Source organism: Pararge aegeria, chromosome 7 (genome assembly GCF_905163445.1).
Source record: "Pararge aegeria chromosome 7, ilParAegt1.1, whole genome shotgun sequence".
Lineage (NCBI taxonomy): Eukaryota > Metazoa > Arthropoda > Insecta > Lepidoptera > Nymphalidae > Pararge > Pararge aegeria.
Window position 1 is genome coordinate 2573729 of NC_053186.1, and position 27621 is coordinate 2601349.

Below are 27621 nucleotides of genomic sequence, written 5' to 3' on the forward strand. Positions count from 1 at the left end.
GGGATAAGACAATACGTAATATCTATATCTAGACTAGCTGTTGCCCGCGACTTCGTCTGCGTTTGATTTTGTTTTTTGATTTGGCATTCAATTTAGTTGTAAGTCTAAAAAAATTTAAAGGGTTCAGTATCGCTAAGCCTTAAATGAGGGGTTTGCTGCTGTCCGCTGAGAAGTTCTGTCCTCTATCTGCAACCACATTCAGATCTAAACAAAGTTTGGGCAAAATTAAACACATATTATAACCTCTATAGAACAAAAATATTTATTTAAATCGGTTATAATTTGTCGGAGTTATGGTGTAAAATCGTCAAACACTTTTATCCCCTCTCCCAAAGGAACCTAGCTTAATGTCGGGATTAAAAGTATCCTATATTACTTCTAACATGTCCAAGAATATGTGTACCAAGTTTCATGAGGTTAAGTAGTTTTTGTGTGAAAGCGTAACCAACAAACTTACATTGATTATTACCCTTTACCCGTACTCCTAAACTGCTGAGCGCAGGGGTCTTTAGGCTAGAGGTTTTAGAGTGTAGATACACTCTTATCTTATACAAGTCTTCACCTCCTCTTTCCGCGGGTGTCGTACGAGGCGACTAAGGGAATAATGGAGAACAGACAGCAGCGTACTTTGTTCCACTACTAGCATCTACTGCGTTCAACAATCCGTCTACTCGGCGTGCTGATTATGGGTATTCCCTCCCGTTGGGCCTTTAGTCCAGCAGTGGACTGTTATATAATAACTAGCGTACCCAGCCCGCTTCGCCGGGCTAGATTTTGCTGTATTTTATTTAAACAATAAACTTACATCATGAAATTTTTAATTCAAGATATTAAATCATTTATTTCTCTCCGTATTCATTTTCTTCTAATTTCTTCTCGAGCGGAAGATCATTATCTACACCCATGTACACCAACAATAGAATATCAGCTCCGATCGTCGCCAAACTTTACAGGATTACTGCCAGGTCAATCCGGAGATTCCCTGAAAGTTTCATTGAAATCGGTCCAGCCGTTTCGGAGCCTATACGGAACATACCCAAATATTTTCTCTTTTATATATATAGATAGATAGGCAGGCACGTACAAGTAAAGTAAAGTAATTATAATAATTATACAACTAAATGCGTACATCACATCTTATATTGGTGTGTATGTAATAAATGGATGTGATGGTGCAGTTTAAAATCTACTGTCCCTGATTTAGGTGAAAACCTGTATTACAGGCTCTCCTTAAATTGTTGTCTCCATGATTGAGTGTATGATTGTGCGTGTATATAGTGTGTGTATATGCTATTGATGTGATGTGATCCAATACAAGATAGCGGTCTGTACGAGAGTTCGTCGTGAAACAGGCCTGCGAGCGCGTTGAACTCTTTTGTATGAACCAATTAAGTGATTCATCATACCATTACCGGCCGACTACAGGGCACGGGTCTCCTCCCACAATGAGAAGGGGTTCAAGCCGTAGTCCACCACACTGGCCCAGTGCGGATTGGTGGACTCAACACACCTTTGAGAACATTATGTAGAACTCTAGGCATGCAGGTTTCCTCACGATTTTTTCCTTCAGTGTTTAAGCGAGTGACATTTTGAGTTACTTAAAACGCACATAACTTAAAAAAGTTAGATGTGCGTGCTGGGATTCGAACTCGGCCCCCCGAAAGTAAAGTCGAGCTCCTACTCACTGCACTATCACCGCATCGTTAACTGTTTACAAGTACAGAACTTCGAGATCATTATAAACCTCCATCATCATTATCGACATATTAATGTCCCACTGCTGGACATAGGCCTCCTAACTTCTATGGGAGTTGGTTTACAGCGTATACCCACCCGTGGCGTTCCTAGGGTCTTGAATAAGAGCAAGCCCAGTTACATATAGGACTAATTCGACTCATTTATGTTGTTGATGTGCCAAATAACAAACATCAATTGAAAAACACTACGATTATGGTCCACACGCGAGTTATGTTTAGAAATTCGATCGATCGATTGATTATTAAAGCCTGGCTTTTCGGCTTCTAGGGTAGTAACGCCACTGATAGCCACCACGCTCGCATGCTTTTGTCGACCTTTCTGGCGCAGCGGTGAGCACTGTGATTTTAAATTTGAGTCTCTGGCTCTCCATTTGATTCAAGGGCTACCTTTTTACTTACTGACGATAATAAGGACCGACAATTGAACGTGATTTTCGCAGCAAGGGGTACGACTGTTATTGATCTAGCCTAAAAGTTTTTAACCCGACCCGGGAATCGAACCAGGCACCTCTGGAACATGCAAACCAACATACAGTAATGAACTGTGACATGTAAAAAAAATAATGAGTTTATTGTAATAGAAATGTCGTATTCAATGGAAAAACGTAGAATTCGAACGAAACTGTTTACGGCATTACACAATCTATGATTTGAAATAGCAATAAAAAAAAACTTTTCAGTTTTCTTGTAAAAATAAAACTTCTTACTCTACATACATATAATTCGAATGTGTGTTTGTGCGTTTGTAAATCTTTCCCAAAGCAATATAGCAATACAATATTGTATTTTATGAGAGAGCTCGTCCAGGGAACGATTTCCGCCATGTTTGCCACGAAGCCAAGCAGCATTACTGTATTCCGATCTGTGGGGAGTGGTTGCCAGTGAAATTATAGGCAATATGTATTACTAGCTGTTGCCCGCGACTTCGTCTGCGTCTGATTTTGTTTTTGATGTGGCATTATTAAATTTAGTTGTAGTTTTAAAAAAAAATAAAGTATTCGGTATCGCTAAGCCTTAAATGTGGGGTTTGCTGCTGTCCGCTGAGGAGTTCTGTCCTCTATCTCCAACCACAGTTTGGGCAAAATTAAACACATAGTATAACCTCTTATAGTACGAAAATAATTATTTAAATCGGTTATAATTTGTCGAAGTTATTAGTGTAAAATCGTCAAAAACTTTCATCCCCTCTCCGAGAACCGAGCTTAATTTCGGGATAAAAAGTATCCTATATTACTTCTAACACTACCAAGAATATGTGTACAAAGTTTCATGAGGATCGGTTTAGTAGTTTTTGCGTGAAAACGTAACAAACAAACTTACATTGACATTTATAATATTAGTTGTCCCGGAAAAAATCACGGTTCCTACGGGGTAATTTCTTTTTAACCAAATTATGTTAGGCCGATTGGCGCAGTGGGCAGCGACCCTACTTTCTGAGCCAGGGCTGCGTGTTCGATTCCCACAACTGGAATATGTTTGTCTAATGAACATTATTAATGTTTTTCAGTGTCTATCTGTATATTATAATTATTTATGTATATTTTTCATAAAAATATTCATCAGTCATCTTAGTGCTCATAACAAGATCTACGCTTACTTTGGAATTAGATGGCCATGTATCGATTGTCGTAGTATATTTATTTATTATTTTAATGTTATTTTGCGTTTTTTATATGTAATACATACGGCGTGGAGGTACTGGATACGACTATCTCCCAGGCGGCCTAAAAATTCCCGTTTTTTTTTCTGTAGTCATAATTTTTCAGCTAATTTACGGAAAACCATAGAAACTTACGATTTAAATTAAAAAAATCGTAAATATAATAATTTTTACTGCCATAGTAAGTCACGTGCAACCGCTAGTTCAAAATAAAGTACGGTATAAGTGTATAGTTATTTTTTTATTCTTATAATGGTTTTGAAGTAAAAAATATTACTTACGTTGCACCTTTTCATGGTTATTATGAAAGATCTTACAAAATGTAGAAATTTAAAAATCTTATATCTATCGTATATTGAGTGAGTTTAATCTATTTTTTTCTTATATTGTTAACGATAACGAACTTAAATCATGTAACTTAACCTACTTAAAACGTTTAACTTATACAATATAAGTCAAGCGGAAGGCAACGTCTTTTTTCGTAGAATTTTAGATCTCCGAATGCAAATTAGACACAAAAATGACAAATTTCCTAAAGATAGGTTCTGCTTTCCGAACCGGTGGTAGAGTCAAAAGTGCTTATAAAGTAGGCCTACTTGAAATAATGAATTTGAATTTTGAATTTGAATTTGAACAGCACACTAAAGCGGTGATAGCACAGTGGGTAGGACCTTGACTTCACTTTCGGGGGGCCGAGTTCGCATCCCAGAGCGCGCCTCTAACTTTTACATAACTAAGTTATTTGCGTCTTAAATAATTAAAATATCACTAGCTTCAACAGTGCAGGAAAACATAGTGAGGAAACTTGCATACTTGGGAAATCTCCATTACTTTGTCAAAGGTGTTTGAAGTCCACCGATCCGCACTGGGCCAGCGTGGTGGGCTACGGCCTTAACTTCTTTCTTTTCAAAGAATTCCGTTGACCCTCCTCCACGATGACAAGATTTCCCGTGGTCCTGCCACGGGAAATGAACGAAATATTACAGTATATGTATATGTTTACCCATAAAAGAACCTCTGATAATTTAATAGCAAATTTCTACAAAGATAGTTAAGCTATTTTAAAGCATGAGAAGATATTATAGAATTGTGCATTCGATCCAACATATAGAAACCACGCGAGACTATGTAATAAGATAGTCTATGTCGCTCTCCGTACCGTAAACTATATGAGTTCATTTTGGGGTTCTTCGTAGACCAAAACCTATTAAATGCCGATTAATGGGCACGGGTGTCCCTCCCTCTGCAATGAGAAGGGCATAGGCCACCACGCTAGCCAAGTGCGGATTGGCGGACTTCACCTCACTACCATGTCCATTTTGTATTTAGGCATAAACCAGTGCCTTGTGTGGTTTCATTTGAATCAATATATATTTGACTATGACATGTCAAAACAGCTCTTCAAAACTTATTTTGAGACAATCGCTTGACATGACAAAGCTGGTCTGCAATCTAACGTCATCTGGATTTAGGTCTGATCCAATGTCAAGTCTAGTTCAAGGAACCCAAATTACCCAAGTTCACCCTTATTTAAGGTTGGAACCGCACAGAAGGTTTAGTTAACGTTAACCCTACGGTTTACGTTCGCTTGATGTAGCTTTGCGCTCGCCCCACACAACCTGATGAAAGCGTTACTATCTTTATAATGTTTAACAGCAACAGTCCATCCGAAACAACATTATTATACCGCTTGCATCCAGCGGTTCTCTGCAAATTGAAATAGTTTCGGCCTCATCATCAACCTAACCAACTTATACTCTCTCACAGGAGACAGCTATATAGATCTAAGATCCCGCTTACTAGATATACGGTTTTACTTACCGGGTTCGTCAAGAATCAAGTATTCTGCAAGATTTCATGTTGAAAAAATTAATGTGTGTCTAGGAACGCCTCCCGATTTGTAAAGAGCAATTCTCAGTAAAACAAGTTTTGACAATAAAAGCGGTTAAACATTAAATCATTTCCTTTCAATACTAATATTATAAAACTAGCAAACTACTTGTAAATATTAGCTATTACCTGTTGTGTTCCCGCTACTTCAAGTCTATTCTCTATGTCAATTCCATCTGTTTGTAGTGACTTTTTGCCCGAAAAACGGGCGACCCTTTACCTAGTTTTTTACGTACACTAAGAGGAGTTATTAATTTAATAACTTTAAAATACATATGAAACGGAACCGACAGGATTTTCATCTATGACTCTAGGGTAATCGCGGCCTGAGAGCTTTAGCCAATTAAGCTACGGCTCTGCTACCGTCGGTGCCGAAATTAGTTTTTGTCTTGTACATCAGTCTTATATCATCATCGTCATCATCATATCAACCCATTACCGGCCAGCTACAGGGTACAGATCTCCTCCCACAATGAGAAGCGGTTAAGGCCCTAGTCCACCACGCTAGCCCAGTGCGGATCGGTGGACACAACACACCATTGAGAAAATTGTGTAGAACTCTTAGGCATGCCGATTTCCTCACGATGTTTATCTTCACCTTTGAAGCAAGTGATATTTCAAGTACTTAAAACGCACATAACTCAAAAATTTGGTGGCTACCACAGTTTCCTCTCAAAACAACACACCAGTCTTATAGCATCGACTATATTTATGGTATAAATGGTATTGGGCAAAGACGACCCTGAATTTATAAATTCAGCGTTGATAGACCCCTAACTTAAGATGTACAAATAACATAAAAAAATTGCAGGGAGCTGCTGAATACAGACTTAAGCAAGGCCTTGGAATTTCGCAACACCTACAATACCAGACCTACCATGTCCAGCTTTCTTTGATATAATCTATATATATATAATGATAATGGTCTTTGTTTGAGGCTCAATCACGCCTAAACCACTGATCGTATCGACATGAAACTACCACCATTCGATGCGAAATTTTTCCTAGATGGTTTATGGCTATCTATTTTTGAATTCCAACATTCCTTCATTTTTTTATTGCTGTTTTACTTTTATGAACATTTATCCCGCTAATAAAAACAAAAGATAAGCATTTTCTCTTGATTCTTTTGTTTTCATGGATTTCAACAGAGTGTATTAAACGGATTATGGTGATTTACATTCAGCTAAGAATCTACTCACGGTAGTGGAGAACGGTTGGACCAATTGGGCTTTTTTTTATCTTCAGAATTGTCAGGAGAAAGTTTTGTATGTAAGAAAATTTTAAAAAGCCCGATAAAAAGTTAAAAATTTCGATGATAATCGAAGAATTCCCATCTATATAGTCACTCACCACGAAATCTCGGGAACCATAAGACTTAGAAACGTGAAACTTGGTAGGCATATTACTTTTGCTATGTAGAGGTCAGCTATGAATAGATTTTAAGAAATTCATTCCCCAAAGGGGATTGCGGGGGCGTTAACAATGAACAATTCCCGTTTTTAAATATACTTCATAGACTCCTATAGACTTCAAATTTGGTAGGAATCTTCTGTAAGAGGTGTAGAAATAGGCTATGAACGAATTTTACGATAGCTCACCCCACAGGGGGTTGCGGGGGTGGGTATTAACAATTAATATTTTTAATTTTCCAGCTAAAGCTCCTACAAGCTCCAAATTTTGTAGGAATTTTCTATAAGTGATGTAAAAATGATTTATGAACAAATTTTACGATATCCCACCCCAAAGAAGATTGCGGGGGCGTTAACAATAAAAATTTTCAATTTCCAAGCGATAGCTCCTATAGACTCCAAATTTAGTGAGAGTATTCTATATGTAATATAAAAATGATCTTCGAGCGGATTTTACAATGAATCACCTCCAATAAGGTTCGCGGGGGTGGGTGTTAACAATAAAAAATTTCAATTTCAAAATATAGCTTCTAAAAATTCTAAATATCTTCTTCTTTCTAAATCTTTTATTATTCACATAAAGAACATCTCAAAATGGATTTCAATAAAGTCTACTTCCGACAGGAATTGCGGGGGTGGGTGTTAAAATCTAAAATTTTTATTTCTAACCTGTAACTTCTACAGACTCCAAATTTGGTGGGGATCTTCGTGTATGTAGGGATATTCGTGTATTTCCTTACAACAATCGTCTTTTTGGCAGCGGAGAAAAAGTCATTGAGAGGTTTCAAAAACTTAACTTTACATGTAGCTATCCAATCAACGGACTAAGAATTTTACATTCATTTTACTTTTGCAGACTACATAACCGACGAATTCTTTTATTGCGGGATCGCGGAAATGTAACAGATTAAAATGAATGCATTTTCCAAGCACATGAGATGTGGAAAAGAAATTTAGTTACTTATTCCAATAGAATTCATAAAAAACATGCACAATTAATTTTCTATAAAAAATTGATGTCACGGAGAAAATTTTAGTAACAAAAAATTCGTCGCACTTGAACCTAGACAGATTTCAATTTCACATATGAGACTTGCAATGACTTTAACTTAAACTTTCAATGCTCATTTCAAATTTTTTTCTTCATGTCAATATTATTAATTTTTGGAAGAAAGGCACGGAAATGTTATAATGATTGCACATTGAAAGTTACAATGAATATTAGTGAGAAAAATCACCTGGATGAAAGATACAGGCTAAATCGATGGAATTTGGAATTTGAGTAAGTCTAAACAATATCGATGCTTACAGTTCTATCCGCGGGGCCTATTTATGTTCATACAAAAATAAAAAAAAAGGAGAATAATAAAAATATGAAAAATAAATAAATAAAAATGAAACATAAAATGTAATTTATTTCCTTTTTCAATTCGCCCACCGAAGCGGGCTGGAAACGGCTAGTGATATATGTATTGTATTGAATGTTTTTATTTATTTACATCCAACATGCCGTTACTTATATTTAGGGTTGCAGCAGGGTAAAGAATAAAAAGATGTTACGACTAATATAAGGTTATTAGTCTAAAAGTTACATTATTAATTCGTTTAATTTTAAAACTAAACTTATTAAATATGCTCGGCCGATTTGTGGCACGAGCTCCCTAGCCTAGGTCTTATAATTAAATCCCATAGGGAGCATGGTAGGTATCGCATCGGATCGCGTAGGATTCAATGATAGCCTCCGGAATTTGCTGCGCCGACGTAACTTGAACATGATGCGATACGGCCGGCACGGCCTGACATAGCATGACAACCAGCCTGTAAAGTGATAATAAAAAGGTAAATGAATAACTCGCTCTAATTAGATCAAATCTGCCCTCTGCAATGGTGGAAGTATATATGTATATTTCCTTTCAACTCCTCTGTAGTGAAATCCCGTCCTATGATGAGTGTTTATTCTTTTAAAATTCATGAATTGCAAGTAGGCCGAATATATGTTTGAAGTGACTGACTGCTAATCTACCGGCTCAGAAGGCAGATTCTACCGAGAAGAAGCCGGCAAGAAACTTAGTTTATAACTTAAACTCCTGTTAGTAATATCGGGGCAATATCGTTTAACCTGCGGTTTGCCACAACAGTACATGACATTCAATATTCGAAATATTACACTCGTTTTTACGTGTAATTTCATCCTCGTGAAACTCAACTGTGACATTCTGGAATGGACTTTAAATAGTTTTTATATTTGTTACATAAAAACAACTGATTTTTCACTAATTTCTCCTTTGCTTTTAGACCGATTTTAAAATACATTAGGTATACAATATTTGACACTCTTATCATTAACTAACGGACCCTCGCGAGTTCGTGCGCGTATGTGTCAACCTTAAAAAATAATCGTATACCTATTGTCGCGAACTGTTTTTAAAACTTTAAATAAACCATTTTGACAATTACGACTTCATTCCGTCGTTTCAGCGTAACGTTTACCGTTCACACATCGCACGCATCGAAATCGTCTTTTCAGTTTTCAGGTTAATATATAGCCTAGACACTCCACACTAACGTAGCTCTTGGTGAAATAATTTTGTAAATCGGTTCAGTATATCCAGAGATTACCCCTTACAACGTCACAAACTCAAAGTATAGATAGATGAAGCTGTTCATACTAATGTGCTTAAGTGCTTCCTATTGGTAAATCCTTTTACATATACGCGGTTTAATTAAAGGCTCGCTGTTTTTTTTTTCACTAGCTAACACTTGACTGCAAATCACCTATATATATAAGTGTTCCCATTTTTATCAAATCAGGCTTTGATGATCCCATGGAAATCGATGGAACTTTAAATTTTTTAACCTATAACTTATATTGGGTGTGCGTTGAACTCTTTCTAGTCAAATGCAGCCACTAAATAGTTTAGGTAGTCTGAGATTTAAGAGTATTGATGTCGGCTTAATTAATTTCTTAAAATTTATTTTTGAATTAAAATTATTCCTTAGCAATTGCATACTTAGCTATAATTGTTTTCTGCTGTCCATTGAGCCTCTATATCTGAAGATTTTCATGTTAACCTCACAAAATATGGTGGTAATAGTAATACAATGGTAGTAGTTAGACTACATGGTCAATCCTTACAAATTATACCGTACACATTAAACTCAATTTTCAATCAACAAGAAAAATCTGTGAGCTTACAACCATAGCTTAATGAATTATTTCAAATCGACCTAACGACGACGAAAAATGTAGCTGGCTCTCAATTTGGTTGTTAATTCAATACTCGGTCATGTAAAAACCGATTTAGATTCTTTTTATAATTAATTAGAACGGGTATACATTAAAATTCCCGTCAGGAACGAATTTCTGACCATCGGGAAAAAGTCTTATTATCTACCGCATGATGCAAACAAGCATGCTGGCCAGAACTTGTCGATAATATCTGAAATACGTAGAACGTAACCGAACGACTTGCATTGGGGGGCGCTTTATTCTTACGTGAAGATTCGTATTAGTTAACTTCTACCACAGTGGTGGTGAAGCGGTGATAGCCCAGTGGGTAGGAGCTCGACTTCACTTTCGGGGGGCCGAGTTCGAATCCCAGCACGCACCTCAACTTTTCTAAGTTACTAGCGGACCCCAGCGCCATCTGTCGGGCTGATTTGTGAATCTAAACCATCCAGGGTGCCACCCAAACTCATACTAAAAAAATCATTCAAATCGGTCCAGCCGTTTAGGAGGAGTTCAGTGACATACACACGCACACAAGAAATATATATATAAAGATGTGCGCTTTAAGTAACTAAAATATCACTTGCTTCAACGGCGAAGGAAAACATCGTGAGGAAACCTGAACGCTTGAGAGTTCTGTTCTCAAAGATGTGTATTGTACACCGATCCGCACTGGGTCAGCGTGGTGGACTACGGCCTTAACTCCTTCTCATTTCGGGACGAGTACCCGTGCTTTGTTGTGGGCCGGTAATAGGTTGTTATGATGAACTTCTACCGCAGCAAAATCGTCAATTAAAAACGACCAGACCACAACGAATAATTTAACTTGCAGGGAAAGTATTTTTAACCGAATTCAAAAAGTAGTAGGTGATCAATTCCGATGTTTTTGTTCTCAAATGTACGGACGGATCTCCCTCATATATAGGCGGAATTGCTACTATATTAAGTTTTTATTCCAAAGGGTCCAATAGAATTACATATAGATCTGATGATGAGTTCGGTGACGGACAACTTTTTAAAAATGACAACGAATCAACCCCGATTGCTATCGAATGAATGTGCATTGTTTACGCAATCACACAATATAACATCGCGCCTGTACACCGGAAAGGGTTACGCAGATGTATTCAGTATATCAGGGTGTATATTTTTCCGAATGAAAGCTAGTTGTAGGACGTAGTACCTACTCAAGCTTGATTTATACGAAAGAAATATTTATTTTTTAGTAACTTCTTGATGTGAAACATCTATAGGCGATGGCGTCAGGCCGTGGCGACGCTTCGCCACGCTATATGATGGAAGATGCTGTATTTATTCGATATCTTGACCAATTGTCATGGTAATGCCGTCAGAGGCATCATTCAATGTAACTATTACCGCAGTAACTAATGAAAATAATTGAGTTGTCACGATTTTAAAGGAATCTTTTAATAAATAAAATTTGTATATGAAGAAAATAAACGTATATTAAGTAAACTGTCATCGTTTTCTGGAAAAATTCGTAGTATTGTAGTTTTTTATCATGTCATATTTAGTTCCTGTCGTAATCTGTACTTTCGTGCCTATTACAAAATAATTTAGCCCGTCCCGTGACGGCTCACACGTTTTCTTTTCGTTAAAGTCTTTAATCTTGTTTATTACACAAAGCAATCGGTAATATCAAAGATGGCTGCCTCCGGGGCACCGCGTCCATCGTCTCGTGTCGAAATACCCTAATAGAGAAATAATACCTGCATACGCAATAATATTATGATGATTGATCGCATCTAACATTGAAAGTAATTGTTCAGCGTACCGCATCCATCTTATAACTCGGACTTCCACTTATTCTAACTTGAAATTATCGTCTACAAGATTTGGTGAACTGGCGCTTTATTGAAGTTTAGTTCAATAGGGTACCCCTTATTAATTATCATTTTACTAAAAAGGCACTCCACTCATAAAAATTCTATTGTAAGGAAGCAGGTGTTACTTTGCGGAAAAGAAGGAGAATTTTGTAGGATGTAAACCGTAACTTCTTCAATCTTTATACTCCACATAAAACAGTTTTGCGTGCAATGACGAGCTCAAAAAAGACGTGCCGTTAAGCGATTTAGTGTTCCGGTGCGTTGTCGCGTAGAAACCGATAAGGGGTATGACTACCATACTCCCTAACAGGTTAACCCGCTACCATCTTGGACTGCATCATCAGTTTAGCTTGCAGTTTTGGGCTAACTCGTAGTGGAATTTAAAAAAAAATACTAGGATTCTTAGCAATTTTGTTTATTATAAAGCCAACATCTCCTAAGAATGCTACAGTGTCAAAGGAAAATGTGGGAGTGATTACACTGCGGGAGATCTGTTTAATGTGGAGTATAAAGATTGAAGAAGTTATGGATTAGCTTTATTTATTATTATTGTTATTATTGTACTATAAAACAAATCTATTCTATGGGACTATTGCCTGAAAATAAAGAATTATTATTATTATTATTATTATTATTACACCGTACAGATTCTCCTGCTCCCAGGGTATAGCTTATTTATCTTAATGTAAATTGAATAATCACTAAAACCTCTGCTTAGGGAAATTATAATATGTTCAAATAACGCATATTGCAGTTTAAATTTAGCAGTAATCAAAAAAAAAAAATACTACACTAAATCTTGAAATTACTTTCACACGTGTTTGCGTATGAATGTATGAGTGGTTTTAGTATTATGTAGGACCAAAACTTTTTTTGCTGATGCCATAGTAACCCTGTACGACCTTAAAAGTAAACACATGTATATATATATATTTCATGTTAATTTTAATATTTGTTACTATAAATGGATAAGGACACTTATTTCTCTAAAAGTATTTATTGATCTGAGGAAAACAACAAAAGTAGTTTGAAGAACACAAGGTAAGTCTAATTCAAAGTCTATTCAAATTTTGATATGTAAGAAAAAATACTTTAAATTTATGGATTTAAAGTATTAGATTTAAATTTGGGTATGTATAATTTTATTTGGGCAATTAAAATTTGTAAAAAGCTACGAGCAATCTAGGTCGAGTCTCTGTTTGCAACATTCCGAAATTAAATCATGACGACTACTTAATTTTTGAAGTCGGTTCAAAAATCGTAAGGTAAACTAGTACGATTAAGTTGTCGATTAAACTCGAGGAAACTTTATAATAACCGCAAGGTTACTGAGAAAAAGCTTCTATCCCACGACCTTGGCTCGATAGTTATTTATTATCTATATCACCTTAATACCTACATGACTCGAGGCGTTTTAGAGCAAAATCCTTTGTCATTGCTAGCTATAAAAAATATACCTACTTACTTACTTGTTCGTTAAGGTTTTACTTCGTTTTTGTTAACCATTTATTTCCGTTTCTGCTGAAATATATTAGTTTTGTATTGTTTCTTATGTAACGAACTGTTAATATATGATTTAAGTGTTCAAAAGTATTGTTTTTAGATATTTTTTATTTTCCTGTGTGAACACCGATTTCGCAGGTTCTTAGGCGTTTCAATTGATTTTTAAATAAATACGTCATCAAATTACCTACGTCAAATTGGTTATTCTAACTAGTCTAATCATTATTTTGTTCTTCAACTGAATAAAGAATATAATTTGTTCTTTAAAATGGCAAACCAATAATAATATTACCCACCAATCTGCATTTAAATTGCTTGATGGGACTGAGCTCTATATTCCTCTGATTTGAAGTCAAAGTCCTGCGCCAACTGTGGGAGGGTAGTGCGGCTAGCAATAAAATAACTTTATTTCTTGTGATGTCAGCCAAGAAAAAGCTTTAAGATCTAGGTTTTAGAGGAGTTATGTCTTAAGTATTTTTTTGTGTCCAAATATGTACACCATATTTTATGTTACATTAGTATATTACATGTGCAAAAAAAAAAGGTTAATTATTATGTCCCGTTCGTACGATCTAATTTTTGTACTCAGCCAATAAACTTCTTTATCGTTACCGCTTCTAGTGTATTTTTAATTGTTTTTATTTTTGATTTATGATAAAGAGCTAAAAAGATATTATATAAAGCGTTTAAATACCAAGTTGACATTATGGGGTACTTATATGCAGGTTATGTTTGCATTGTGACATTTTAATGGTCTGGGAACCAGGGTTATGTGAGAAATTCGTGCATTCGATGTCGTAATGTAAACATTAGGTCATTTATAATGTAGAGATTAAAAAACTCACATATATTTTTCTTTATTTTATTTTTTGGCGCAATAACTTTGTGTTTAGTAATAATTGTAATTAATAAAATGAAATGAGTTATGTTTCATAAGAAATTCGTATTTGACATAGTTTTTAATTTAATAATTTGCTTTATTTAATTTGAAAAATATTGAAACAGACTACATAAGGAGTCTTTTTAGACGAAATATGAACAGGACTTCGATTGTAAAATTGAGTTTTGCATTTCGGTGACAGTTGCTATAAGTGTGTAGAAACTGTTTTTTTGCAGTTAGTTTGCAGTTCAAAATTCAAGTGCAGTATATCTTATCTAGACAGATATAGATTCTAAACTTTTTTTTTATTCCACTACAGGACAGCCCTTGACTGCAAACTCACCTGGTGGAAAATGATGATTCAATCTAAGTTGACGGGCTACACTGGGGTTGAGGTGGCGGGCTAAACTGTTGGAAATTATAGTAAACCTTTGCTTAACTCTAATACTTGTGTAGGTATTAGAGGGAGGCATAGGTTTAATTGTATTAAGTGACGGTTAAAAGAAAACATCAGATTAATATTTTATAAGTTACGTCCGTTTATTCACACACATCCTCATATATTGCATCTGTACATTTTTTTTTTTAAATTCCACAATATAAATTACATTCCAAACATTATTAAGAAGATTGAGTATTACAAGAGATTTTTTGGCCTAAACACACCTATCACAGTTACCATCCGTGCGAGAGTCCATGACCGTATCCGCCGTGGGCGGCGTAGGCCACGGGTGCGTGGACAACTGGAGCGGGGTGGGTCTGGGAGAGGGATGAGGTGGCTACAGAGTGGGAACCTCCGTGGATGGCGGATGCGCCCCACGCTCCATGACCGGCAGCTAAACCGAGTCCGTGACCGGCGGCTAAACCGAGTCCGTGACCGGCGGCTAAACCGAGTCCGTGACCAGCGGCCAAACCAACACCGTGACCAACGGCCAACGGAGCGGCGTAAGCAGCCACAGGTGCGATGGCACCGTGTCCAGCCAACTGACGGGCGACTACTGGAGCTACTCCGGCGGAAGCGCCATCGATCTGAGCCTGGGCGGTTTGGGCGGCGTTGACGGATTGCCAAGCGTGGTCTTCAGCGGCGTTGATAGCCTGGCCTTGGACTTCGGAGGCCTGGTCGTGCCATTCGCGGGCGGCGTCGACTGAAGCGCGGGCGTGGTCGGAAGCGGTCACGTGGGCGTCGATGGCGGCACCTTGGATGTCACCGGGGGGGATGGTGGGAGCGACGGCGTGGCCGACAGCCAGGGGAGCGGCTACGGCTACGGCGCCATGGCCAAGAGCCAAACCACCATGGCCGAGAGCCAAACCTCCATGGCCGAGTCCGGCCCAGCCATTGTATGCTCCGGCCAGCAGCGCACCGGAAGGTGCGGCTGCGGCGCAGGCGAGGACGGCGGCGGCTACAATCTGCAATAACACACACATATTAACACCCTGTATAGTACGTGTTAACAAAATACTGAGAAAATATTGGGAAGTTAATCATAATCAACGGTAAAAAACCCTCTCAAATAGGTTTTTTAAAAATCCTTAGAACATGACTGTCGGAAATTTAACAAAAACCTTATGGTAACTAACACCAGTAGCTGTCCTGTTAAAGTGTTAGAACAAAGCATTGAAAAATTATATCAAATTGCAGTTGATATAAGCAGTAAAAGTGCTCTGACCAACGATTGCTATAAATAAACTTGGGAATGTGTTAGCACAAAGAAGAAAGCTAACGAAGATCAAATGGCAATGTACAATTTCCAATATATGTTAAAAGTCCTGTTACTTAAAATGAGATGGCAATTTTAATAGGCTGTCTATTGAGACTTTGAAACGATAAAAAGAAAGAAGAAAAATTAAATGGAACGGGTATCGTTGTGAAATTAAGAAAGTGAATTTGTATATGCAGACAATTAAAAATTTGTATATGCAGACAATTAAAAAATTTCCGGGCTAAGTTAAGACAAAGAAAATAGTTAATTCCATCAAATAGGCTTGGGTGATAAATCAATCCGAATCAGTAGAGTGGGCACTGGGCACCAACATGTCCTGCTCCAGAATGTTCTAACATTGGGCGTGGTTTATGAGTACACAAAGCACTGGTTATTTCGAACGGCCAAGCTCCGCAACACTTCACAATTGCACAATAGAATTTTAGATAGGGGTTTAGTTAACTGTTGAACTAACCAGAAATCTCATCGTGCACTTCTTGTTTAGACTGCTCGAGGGCTACTGATTGCTCTCATTTGGTCGCCAGTGGCTTTTATACTCGCCGCCCGGCTGGTGTGAAACGGAACGGCGTATGAAAAAAGTAAGCGGTAGCTGTCAAGGGCGGGAAGGGTGCAGGAAGCTTGATAATTTTGACAGCGGCGTGTTCGAATTTTGAATTCGGACACAGATTCGATACCTTGGCTTTTTTTTTCTTTATAGTATTGCACCATATATTAATTTTCTTGGGCTTTTGGTGTTCCGGAATAGGTAGCAAAAAGGCCCCCAAATTGTACCTTCTAAATTACTATAGTACCTATTTGCATTATTGTGATTTTTCTCCGCGGTTTACTGTAATTAATTTTGTATTCATTCATTTATTGATTGCATAGATTAATAATTAGTAACTAGGTCAGATTAAGAAGTCTATGAGAGGTTTATTTTTTTGCCTTTCTTACACGAAGTAACATAATCGAAAATACATATTTTGATGAAATATCTACCGTAGAGTAAATAGATCCGTCACGCTTAATGTGGGTTGATTAGATTATCATATGAAAGTGATACTTATCGGAACACAGACAGCTTACTCTCCGAGGCAAATATGGAAATTGACGGTATTCGGACGAAACTGCCGTATTCACCCTAAGGTGGATACCTTAGGGTGAATATAGGCAGTTTCCAAGTCCAGGCTGGTACTGATAATTTCTTTGAACGGAAAATCCCATACCTAACATTTCCTAATTTCCTTTTATTTGTTTGTAGGTACAATATTAAATTGCTGCACCAACACGTTCCTTCGTTTTTTTCCTAACGTCAAAGGTTGCATGGAAGAGATCGCTTTAGTAATAAGACCGCCTTTGGACCGCGCTCTATTTTTTTTCTAAGTTTCTTCTGTATTTGTGTTTAATTTATATAAAATGTGTGTGTGCAAACAAACAAACAATATCTCCAAAGTAAATCATCAATAGCCTACAACCATCCACTAGTACTTAATAAAAAACCCATTACCGACTCACTATAGAGCACGGATCTTCTACCACAAAGAGAAGTGGTAAGGCCGCAGTCCTCCACGCTGACCCAATGCAGTGGATACCACACACCTTTGAGAACATCAAGTAGAACTCTCAGGCATGCCGGTTTCCTCACGATGTTTCCTTCACCGTTGAAGCGAGTGATATTAAATTATCTACACAAAACTTTGAAAAGTTAGAGGTGCGCGCTGAGATTCGAACTCGCGCCCCCAAAAGTGAAGGCGAGCTCGTACCCAATGCGATGAATCTTTTTATGAATAAATACATAAATGCTTATAATATACAGATAAACACCCAGGCACTGAAAAACATTCATGTTCATCACAAAATCATTTTTCAGTTGTTGGAATCGAACCCACAGCCTTGGACTCAGAAAGCAGGGTCGCTGCCCACTGCGCCAGTCGGCCGTCAAACTACAACGCCAACGTGATGGGTTTTCTTGTAACAAAGAGACTGTGACTTTTTCTTGGATAACAGAAATTAGGGTTCCATATCAAGGGAAAGTGGAATAAAATAAGCTGTTGCCTGCGACTTTGTCCCTGTTTGTTTTTGTTTTTAAAGGATCCGAGTTTCTTCCGAGGAGAACAGTTTATTTGGAAGATGTTGGGCATTCAATTAAGGTGTAGTTCTACAGATATTTTTAAGTTGCATATTCTTGTAAAAAGCTGTGTAGGTTTAAAGATAACTGTTTTGTTACCCTAAATTATTTAACAAAACAAATTACATGTGTAGAGAGCATAAAGTTTAAAGAAGTTTTAAATTAAACCATACGGAGTGTGTGTGTGTGTGTGTGTGTGTGTGTGTGTGTGTGTGTATGTGTGTGTGTGTGTGTGTGTGTGTGTGTGTGTGTGTGTGTGTTTGTGTGTGTGTGTGTGTGTAGTATTCTAGTGTTATCGATCTTGGTAGATAGTATTAGTAGCATAGAGGTTGCTGCAGCCCGCTTTCCCTTATATTCCCTTCGACACCTGCTCGAAGAGGAGGGTTGGTGACAACGGTATTCTGGTCTGCCGTCACTATTACTAATATTATAAATGTCAATGTAAGTTTGTTTGTTACGCTTTCACGCAAAACCTTCTTAACCGATCCTCATGAAACTTTGTACACTTATTTTTGGAAGTGTCCGAAGTAATATAGGATATTTTTTATCCCGACATTAAGCTCGGTTCCTTTGGGAGAGGGGGTGAGTGTTTGACAATTTTACACCATAACTCCGACAAATTATAACTGATTTAAATAATTATTTTTGTACTATAGAGGTTATAGTAAGTGTTTAATTTTGCCCAAACTGTGGTTGGAGAGAGAGGACAGAACTCCTCAGCTGACAACAGCAAACCCCTCATTTAAGGCTTAGCGATACTGAATACTTTAAATTTTTTGTAGATCTACAACTAAATTTAGTGCCACATCAAAAAAACAAAATCAAACGCAGACGAAGTCGCGGGCAACAGCTAGTACTATATAAAATAAATCGATCTTGTATTATCGGAAACTCCGCTACTACCTGTCGGTTATATAATAAATAATCTTACACATTAATATTGATGTGCTTCGCTCATGAAAGCGTAATTTGTCTTCTCACAGAATCAATTTGAATATTATTACAAGGGTTTCACACGCTGCGTACGCGCTGAATTAAGAGTTACATTTTTATATCGTGCTTTACAATTTAGCCCTTGTTTACAATACTGTAGGGCCAGCACAGGAGACTAAATTATATATGACAGGGGATATTATTAATGTATCCACCTGCTGCTTTTTACCCGGCTAAGTTTGTTGTGGGCTCTTCTTAGACCAGGGCGCGTTTGGAACCCTCGTAGCTTTAGGTTTAAGTTGGCGAACGAAGTTATCACCATCCCCTTACAACAATGTAAACATGTATGTATAAACGCTTCATAAGTGCCTGTGATAGGCCTACGTGAATAAAGAAATTTTGAATTTAAGCACGGGATCATGGAATGGGAGAAGTTTACTTCCGTTTATTATTACACATATATTATTTGGATTTTATTTCCACTTGTGCGCCAGTACTCTGAGAGTTGATGAAGCTGTGGGAGAAGTTAAATTTATATCCTTTCCCCGGAGAGATAACTGTCTCCAGCCCATGCTAGCCGTGCCGATGGTAAATGATGACATAGACTAAAATTATATAGCGGGCTAACATGTTAGGGGTATGGGCTAACATGTAATATAACTATTAAACTCATAACTCTGATCAGTACGAGTCATCGTACCTGAACGCAAAATTTCTTGGCGGCATTTCTTTGTCAGCAGGATGGCAACTAGCTACAGCTTAAGCCTCACACTAGATGGAGACGAGACGAGAAGTGATTTCATAGCAGATGTGATATGAAGTTGCTTTAATGGTACAAGGAATCCCAATAGTTTCCGACCGTTTGTCTGTCCCTCCATCCTTACGCAGCCTAGCACTGATACTCATACTTGAGAGGTTACTAGAAACCTTTAGCTACCGCCCGTACACGTGAAGTTGCATTTTTTTTTACACCTGTAGCTTTAGGGTAGTTTTTTTTTTAAATTGCGGGTTTGTCGAAGTCATTGTTCGATTAAGATATTTGTTTGCTGTAGATTTTGTTAGTCTAGTGGGCCAATCAAAATGTACTTCTATAATTGGAACCCAACACTACGCGTGGCCCGACACGCACTTGGTCGGGTTTTATATCAAAGGGTTAAAAAACTCTACTTGTTCTACATTACATTGTAGGTCATGATCGTCACCACATCAACCGATTACCGGGCTACTACAGAGCACGGGTCTTCTCCCACAATGAGAAGGGATTATGGTCGCAGTTCACCACGCTGGCCCTGTGTGGATTGGTGGACATTCAAAAAAAAACAAAATTCATTTATTTCAAGTAGGCCTAATATAAGCACTTTTGAAACGTCAATTTTGTCTGTTTGTAGTGACTCTACCAGCTTTTCAGACGACAAATTCTACCGAGAAGAAGCCGGCTAGAAACTCAGCATTTGCTCTTCTCCATTTTACAATTTAACAATCATTAAAAAGTTCTAGATTGTGTGAGTTGAAAGCGATGCGGCTTTCTTTGCAACCTTGGTGTCTTACAATCCTTGACCCGTTGTAGGAGATAACCAGATTTTGTTCTTGGCTTCGCTCCGGTTTAATTGAGTTGCTTGGGGGCTCTAGAGTTGTTATGCTTAAGGTTATAGATGGAATTCATCATCATCAGACCCAGTCTCGGGCACAGACCTCCTGCCTCACAGAAGCTGCTCCGATGGGGGTGTGCAAGCCTAAATAACTTCATCATCCTCAGTCTATTAAATGCCCTACTGCTGGGCAAAGTCCTAATCACTTTAACACTATCGTGAAGGAAAACATCACACATAAGTGATGTTTTCCTTCACGATTGAAGCAAGTGAAATATTTAATAACTTAAAACGCATATATCTTTAAGTTAGAGGTGCGTGTTGGGATTCGAACATGGCCCCCCGAAAGTGAAGTCGAGCTCCTACCTACTGAGCTATCACCGCTTCATCTTACTGTAAATTGTATGATTGTTGTATTATATACTTACGCATCAAAAGTGCCATCTATGGGCCTTATTTGAATAAAGAAATATTTCACTTTGATTATATTGACAAACGAACACGACTTCCCTCTGTAATATTTGTGGTACTACGTTTAGTATTAGAATTTGAGATGCCATCCAATACGCCTCGAAACCTGTTCGATGGGATATGATCAAACCATATCTAATCCGCACAACGCATATAATTACATCCTGCGACCTCAATGCTAACATATTGACTATACAAGGTTAGGTTAGTTGGAAAGGGGAGTACGAGGGCACCATAAACCATAAAGAGCATCATTGGTACTCTATTTCGAAAACCCTATCAAATAATATATATATATGTAATGTATGGATGTATGTGGGAATTATTTTCGAAGTTATACTTTTTTTGGCGCGTTAGGGACAAATGATGAGAGTAAATTTCTACGATGCGCGCGCACACCGTCACGTAAAACCGACACTGAAGTTAGCTATAGTCAACAATTTTGTTTTTCAATTAAAGGTTTGACACTGTACAAGTCTGCGGGCTATCCGGTAATTTAATTGATTCAATTGTACAAACATAAATCTGAAATTGTAATGATGAAACTTGGTTTTCCGATAGTGAGATAACTAGGTATAATAAATATTTCAATGTATTAAATACTTTTTCTATTGTTAGAGTAGTTTTTTTTACAAACGTACACACACGTTTTATTTTTTAATGTTACTCGGACCATAATCTTATGGTATTTCATATATTTTCCTATTATAATATTAAGGATTACTTAACGATGACAAAGCTTGGGTGTGAATTGCTCTAGCTTCATAGTTTAATATAAATAAACTGTGAGATAAGAAAAAAAATTTACCCGGCTAAGTTTGTTGTATACTCTTCTTAGACCAGGGCGCGTTTGGAACGCTCGTAGCTTTAGGTTTATGTTGGCGAATGAATTTATCACCATCCCCTTACAATTATGTAAACATATATTTACGCTTCATAAGTGCCTGTGATAGGCCTACATGAATAAAAATTTGAATTTGAATATGAATATGCTGTATTCATATTAACCCTTTAGAGGTATGACAGTTATATTAAACTCTACCTTTATATTTTATACATGGCATTATTTATACAGGAACGCTAAATCGATTGGTGGTACGTCTTTAATGCCAGGATGCTAACTAGCGTTCTATGTTGTATACTTCCCAGACTACCGACCGCCCCAACCTAAACTACGCTAAGAAGGAGAGGGATCACGACAGCTTGACCCTCCCTCAGAAAGCAGAAAGACTCATATAGTGACGGGTAACTAGCCCGTATAACTACCCGCAGCTACCCGCTACCCTCCCAGAGCAAGCTATAAATACTTAAGGGTAGGCTTTGTATAACTCTTACAAAGCCTATCCTTAAGTTTTTTATAACTCTAACTGGAAATTTTCTTTATTTTATATCATCTGCATACCCTATGCATACCCTCTATGCACGCCACTGTTTACAACGGGTCCCCGGAAATCTACTAAAGCCAGGTAAACAGAGTCCCACAAAACCTCTGTACTGCCCAAAAGGACAGGTAGACAAAAAGCTTTTCCACCACGACAAAAAAAACTATATACGGTAACTACCCATAGCCGAATCCTCCCGTCAGACCCGACCAGATAAAATTCAGCAATTATAAATTTCGACATTGCCCCCGGCGAGGATTGAACCCAAGACCACAAAGCGCACCACTGCGCCAGGTTGGTGTTCCTAATCCATGACCTCATTTGACCCTAAAAACGCATTACATGCTTTGGTTGTCACTGCGTACTTTTCTATAACAATATCCTGCTGTTATTTCTCTAAAGAAACTACAGGCCTCAATAAAGAGAGGGTTTCCCTATAATCGCCACTCTAGGCAGACGGGTTGTTGATCAGTAGATGAGGTCATAGGGGAGATCATAGCACAGAGGGAGGTGCTGTCCGTTCTCCGTTATTTAGCCTTAGTCGCCTCGTACGACACCCGCGGAAAGAGCAGGGGTGCTGACAACTATATTCTGATCAGCCGCCACTACCCGACAAAGTCAAGTACGCATCTAAAAATACCTCAACGTGCTTTAGAACGTTGCATCAAGCTAAAAATCAGCAAGTTAATTAATTTAATATATGTAAATCTTATTAATATATTACAAATTTAATGTAGGTATGTATATAATGTGCATTTCACGAAGTTCACGCGTTATTGGCTATTTGGGTCAGGTAAGAATATTATAATTTCTGGTAAAAAAAAAACTTGCCGTAATTTGTACTACGTTCCGTTTTAAAATCAATTAGATGTGTTTTTGAATGTGTGGACATCGATTTTACTGCGTTTTTTATTTTGCTGGTATTTTTTCTGCATTCGGTAACCAATGAAAATAGTATTTTGGCTTTGTTGAAGGAAAAGAACTGAACCTGCACCTGTTAACAAATGTAGCCTATCGCGTATGAATTTGAAAGTTACTTTAAGCTAAAGCGTGATAAAACACTGCATAACTATTACGACGTTATGCCACATTAATTTGTAAAGCCTGTCTGAAAACAACCTCAATGTGTCAAACCTCTAAACTAAACTTATTTTATTACCCATTACCGGCCCACACCAGGGCACAGGTCTCCTCCCACAATGAGAGTAGTAGTCCACCACGCTGGCCCATTGCAGATTGGTCGCCTCCACACCTTTCAGGCATGCAGGTTTCCTCACGATTTTTTCCTTCACCGTTGAAGCAAGTAATATTTTAATTACTTAAAACGCACATAAATTGGAGTTGCGTGCTGGGATTCGAACTCGGACCTCGAAAGTATAGCCGACCTCCTGCCCACTGGGCTAGGTTGGCCTGTTAAGCCTCTATGTGTATTGTAATTAAGCCAGCAACCAACTTTTCAGACCGGAACTCAGCAATGCTCCTTGGCGGTAGTGATAAACATGGCGGTAGTACTTCCCCGGACGTGCTCGGTCAAAAAAGCTCAACTAATACCTATTAAAATATTATTTCTTGAGTTTTGTGTACACAAACACACGAAAGTATACATTTCTTTGTATACATAGATGTCAACACGACGTCATTGTCAAACCAAATACATAAGTAAATGGAGCCTCGATCCCATCAAAGGCAAATGTCACAACCGTACAACTCGTGAGACACCACAAGAAAACTCAAAGTCAGAACAATTCACATATTAAACGACGGGTCACGTTTCTCTGGTCACAAAACTGACCTGTATAATAACAATCGCTTTACATTGAAATGTAACTATTATACTTATATGAATAAAACGCATAGTCCTATAAACTCAACTGAGTTGTCCGATATAAAATGATAGTTGATTACGGGACACTCCACTTTATGTGACAGCGGTAGAGTCGAAAACACCTCGCACTTTCTTTGTATCGATCTAATGTATCACTCATTGTGTGTGATTTACGCAATTTTAGGCCAAACGGGTAACAAATTAGGGTTCATTATACGTTGATTGGGTAATTCTTGCGTTAGCCTATACACTGGTCTTATTACGCAGCCAAGTATTTGATACCTGTACTTAGGTGTCCTATCCAGTTTTAAGTTGTGTTTGGTAATTGTTGAAACTAGGTTTCCGGGGAGGTTTAAACACAGATTCATAAATCGATAGATTTTTTGCCTATACATTTTAATAGCAAAGCTAACAATGAAGCATGGGGTGTTCGAGAAACTTTACTCTACACAGCCTGAGCTCAGACTTTTGCTTCATTTAAACGCCTCACGACTATCCTATTCTTTCATTCTGCATGTTCCTTTATCAAAAACTTAGTTTAGTTTATTAATTTTAAATTAGATATTTCATGTTCTGTTAATGTACAATAATCTCGTTCATGGGAAGGGTAGAGCGCTGATGACTATAATACGAGTAAACATCAATACTTAGTTTAGGCATCAGTGGACAAACCTACTATATATGTTGTAATTTTTATGAAACAGTAAAATTATTTTTATTTATTTTTATCCTATCAATTTTGAGTCACTAGGCTAAAAACTAGACACTAATGAGCCGAAGTCTTGTAGCCCTAAACCTTTGAACGTTGCAAATTAAAACGCGACCTAAATTGCTACTAGGCTAGTCACTTTTCCATTTCAACTTTTTGCTAATCCTTGTTGCCTAAAATATTTTTTTTATTTTCCCTCCTCCTCCAAAACACCCTACCACACAATAGTTTGCACTTAATCTGTTATACTTAACTGATTCCGGTACGAAAAACATGCGTAGCAGTATTTGGAGATCGCCGATAGAAATGAGAAATAAATCTATTTACCTACATAGTTTTTAAAAAAAATGTTTGACAGTGTACATTTTTAATTGTGTGGGCTCATTCCGGTGATTTAATTGATTCCATTGTACAAAAATCTCAAATTTTAATGTTGAGTGAAACTTGATTGTCCGATAATGAGATGGAACTGGATAATGCGTTATAATAATTATAAAACTTTCAATGTATTAAATACCTTATTTCTATTGTTAGTGTCGTTTTTTCTACAAACGTAGAATAAGGCGGAATATAACTTCTAACGCGTGTACATAGGTACACAGACGTTTTTTGGTTCACCCAAGTGCTCAACGCGCCTTAAGAAGTTTTTACTTCAATAAGTATGAAATTGCGAATTTTTAGTTTTACATTTGAATTGCAGTAATAAGACTATGAAGTCGGTTTTATATATTTTCAAAATCTTATTACTGTACTATCCTTATGTTATAATAGACTATTTTTTAAACTTAGTTCTTAGCGAACCACTAGTTGTAATAAGGGTGTATTAAGAAGCGGTGATAGCCCAGTGGATAGGACGACTCCACTTTCGAGGCGGCGAGTTCGAATTCCGGTACGCAACTCGTAACTTTTCTAATTGTGCGTTGAAGGAAAACATCCTGTGTACGTGAGATTTATCCATAATGTTCTCAAAAGGAGTATATGTGGAGTCCACTAATCTGCACTGGGCCGGCATGGTGGACTTCGGCCTAAACCCCATATCGTTGTGGGAGGAGCCCGTGTCCTGAAGCGGCCGGTAAAGGGTTAATATGATGAACCGCTCGATTCCGTCTAATTTATTACGCGCTTACTTCGCTGTTTGGTTAGGAAAAGGAGAACAATAACTAGCCAATGGCATGTCTAAAACAGTGTTAATGAAATTCTTTAAATAATTAAATGTTTCGACACCTTACGCTCGTGGATTGCATATTATATTTCGTATATTTAGTTAGTTTGCATAAAGCAATACGTTTCGTGTAAAACACAGAGTTGGATAGAAGCAGGCGTTACTTTGCGGAATTCCATAATATATTATGAAAATTAAGCTTCATTTGCAATACTCCGCGAACAGCAGGAGTATCTGTATTGTGTAATTTATAATGAAACGTGCGTAGAGGGTACATTACCGAAGGTCTTTTTGGTGTGGAGTAAATGGATTGAAGAAATTATAAATTACACCATACAGATACTCCTGCTGTTCGCGGAGTATAGCAAATTAAGCTTAATTTTCATAAGAAAAAAAGAGTTGTTTATTCATCATCATTTTCAGGCTTTCTATCGGCTACAGCTGATGGGCACAAAATAAAACTCTTTGTAGAGAGAGGTCCTTAAACCATAGACTCACCGCTCAACTCCTTAATCGATTCTAATCCCAACCAATTTCCTAACTCCGAGCTGATATTCAGATTTGCTTTTTTTTTGTTTGCTTTTGTGATACCTACCTCCATAATATTATCTGAGGTGCATAAAATCCTCTCTTGGCCAGCAGTTGAATACGGCCGTAACCAATCAATAGTGAGCCGGTAGTGGGCTCGTAATGATGATACTGATATTTGCGAATCTCCAATTTTTTCTATTTGATCACCTACTTTGGTACCATGGAACTCATGGAAATACAACGTGCCTGACACTATAAAGTCACTTAATTTGCAACATTTTGACCCACTGGTCCTTTACTTTGCTCGAATGTATCGTTGCGCACAGCGTCACCTCGTATTTTTGCTGTTTGGCAAACAGATATGATAGGCCGCGATTATGTATCGTCACGGCTAGGTGCCGTGAACGAGGCTACGTAGCGCGGCTAATGGCTATTTTGGATGGTTATTATGTTAATTATCACTTCACTATACAATTATACACTATCTACTGCCTCGTTGGTATAGTGCTTAGCATGTAAAACTACGGATCGCGAGGTCCAGGGTTCGAGTCCCGGCTCAGAACAAAATTGAGGTGTTTTTTTTTTCTATTAAAGAATTTGCTGTACCAGCGCCGATTCAGTAAATTAAGCCGTCGGTAGTTAATATCGCTACCTTGTGAAAATAGTCGTTTTAGCCCACCAACCCGGGCGTGAATAGGCTGCGGATGATGGTGGATGATACAATTATAAAACCCATGAGAAGCTGATGCTACTAGACATATCAACAATACTGGCCCCATGCAGGGCACGGGTCTCTCCCCACAATGAGGAGGGTTTAGGCTACGCCGCTGGCCCAGTGCGGATTGGAGGACTCCACGCGCCTTTGATAACATTGTGGAGAACTCCCAGATATTTTCAGGTTTCCTTACGATGTTTTCCTTCACCGTTGAAGCAAGTGATACATACGTCAGACATTGTGCGCAATCTCACCTGATGGAAAGTGATCTAACCTATTAAGGTTTCTACATGCCATC

The 27621-nt window shown here is 37.8% G+C and overlaps 2 protein-coding genes across 4 annotated transcripts in view; one reads left to right on the top strand and one right to left on the bottom strand.

The window, feature by feature from the left end:
* The window catches only part of LOC120624873 (WD repeat-containing protein 7), a 191710-nt gene that overhangs the window by 106645 nt on the left and 57444 nt on the right, over positions 1-27621 (top strand). The gene's annotated exons all lie outside the window — the stretch shown is intronic.
* Positions 14694-16389, bottom strand: LOC120624879 (cuticle protein 63-like). The gene is made up of 2 exons (XM_039891639.1): positions 16354-16389; positions 14694-15585 (listed from the first exon to the last, which is right to left on the bottom strand). The coding sequence occupies exons 1-2, from the start codon at positions 16363-16365 to the stop codon at positions 14854-14856; spliced, it is 744 nt and encodes a 247-aa protein (XP_039747573.1). The 5' UTR covers positions 16366-16389; the 3' UTR covers positions 14694-14853.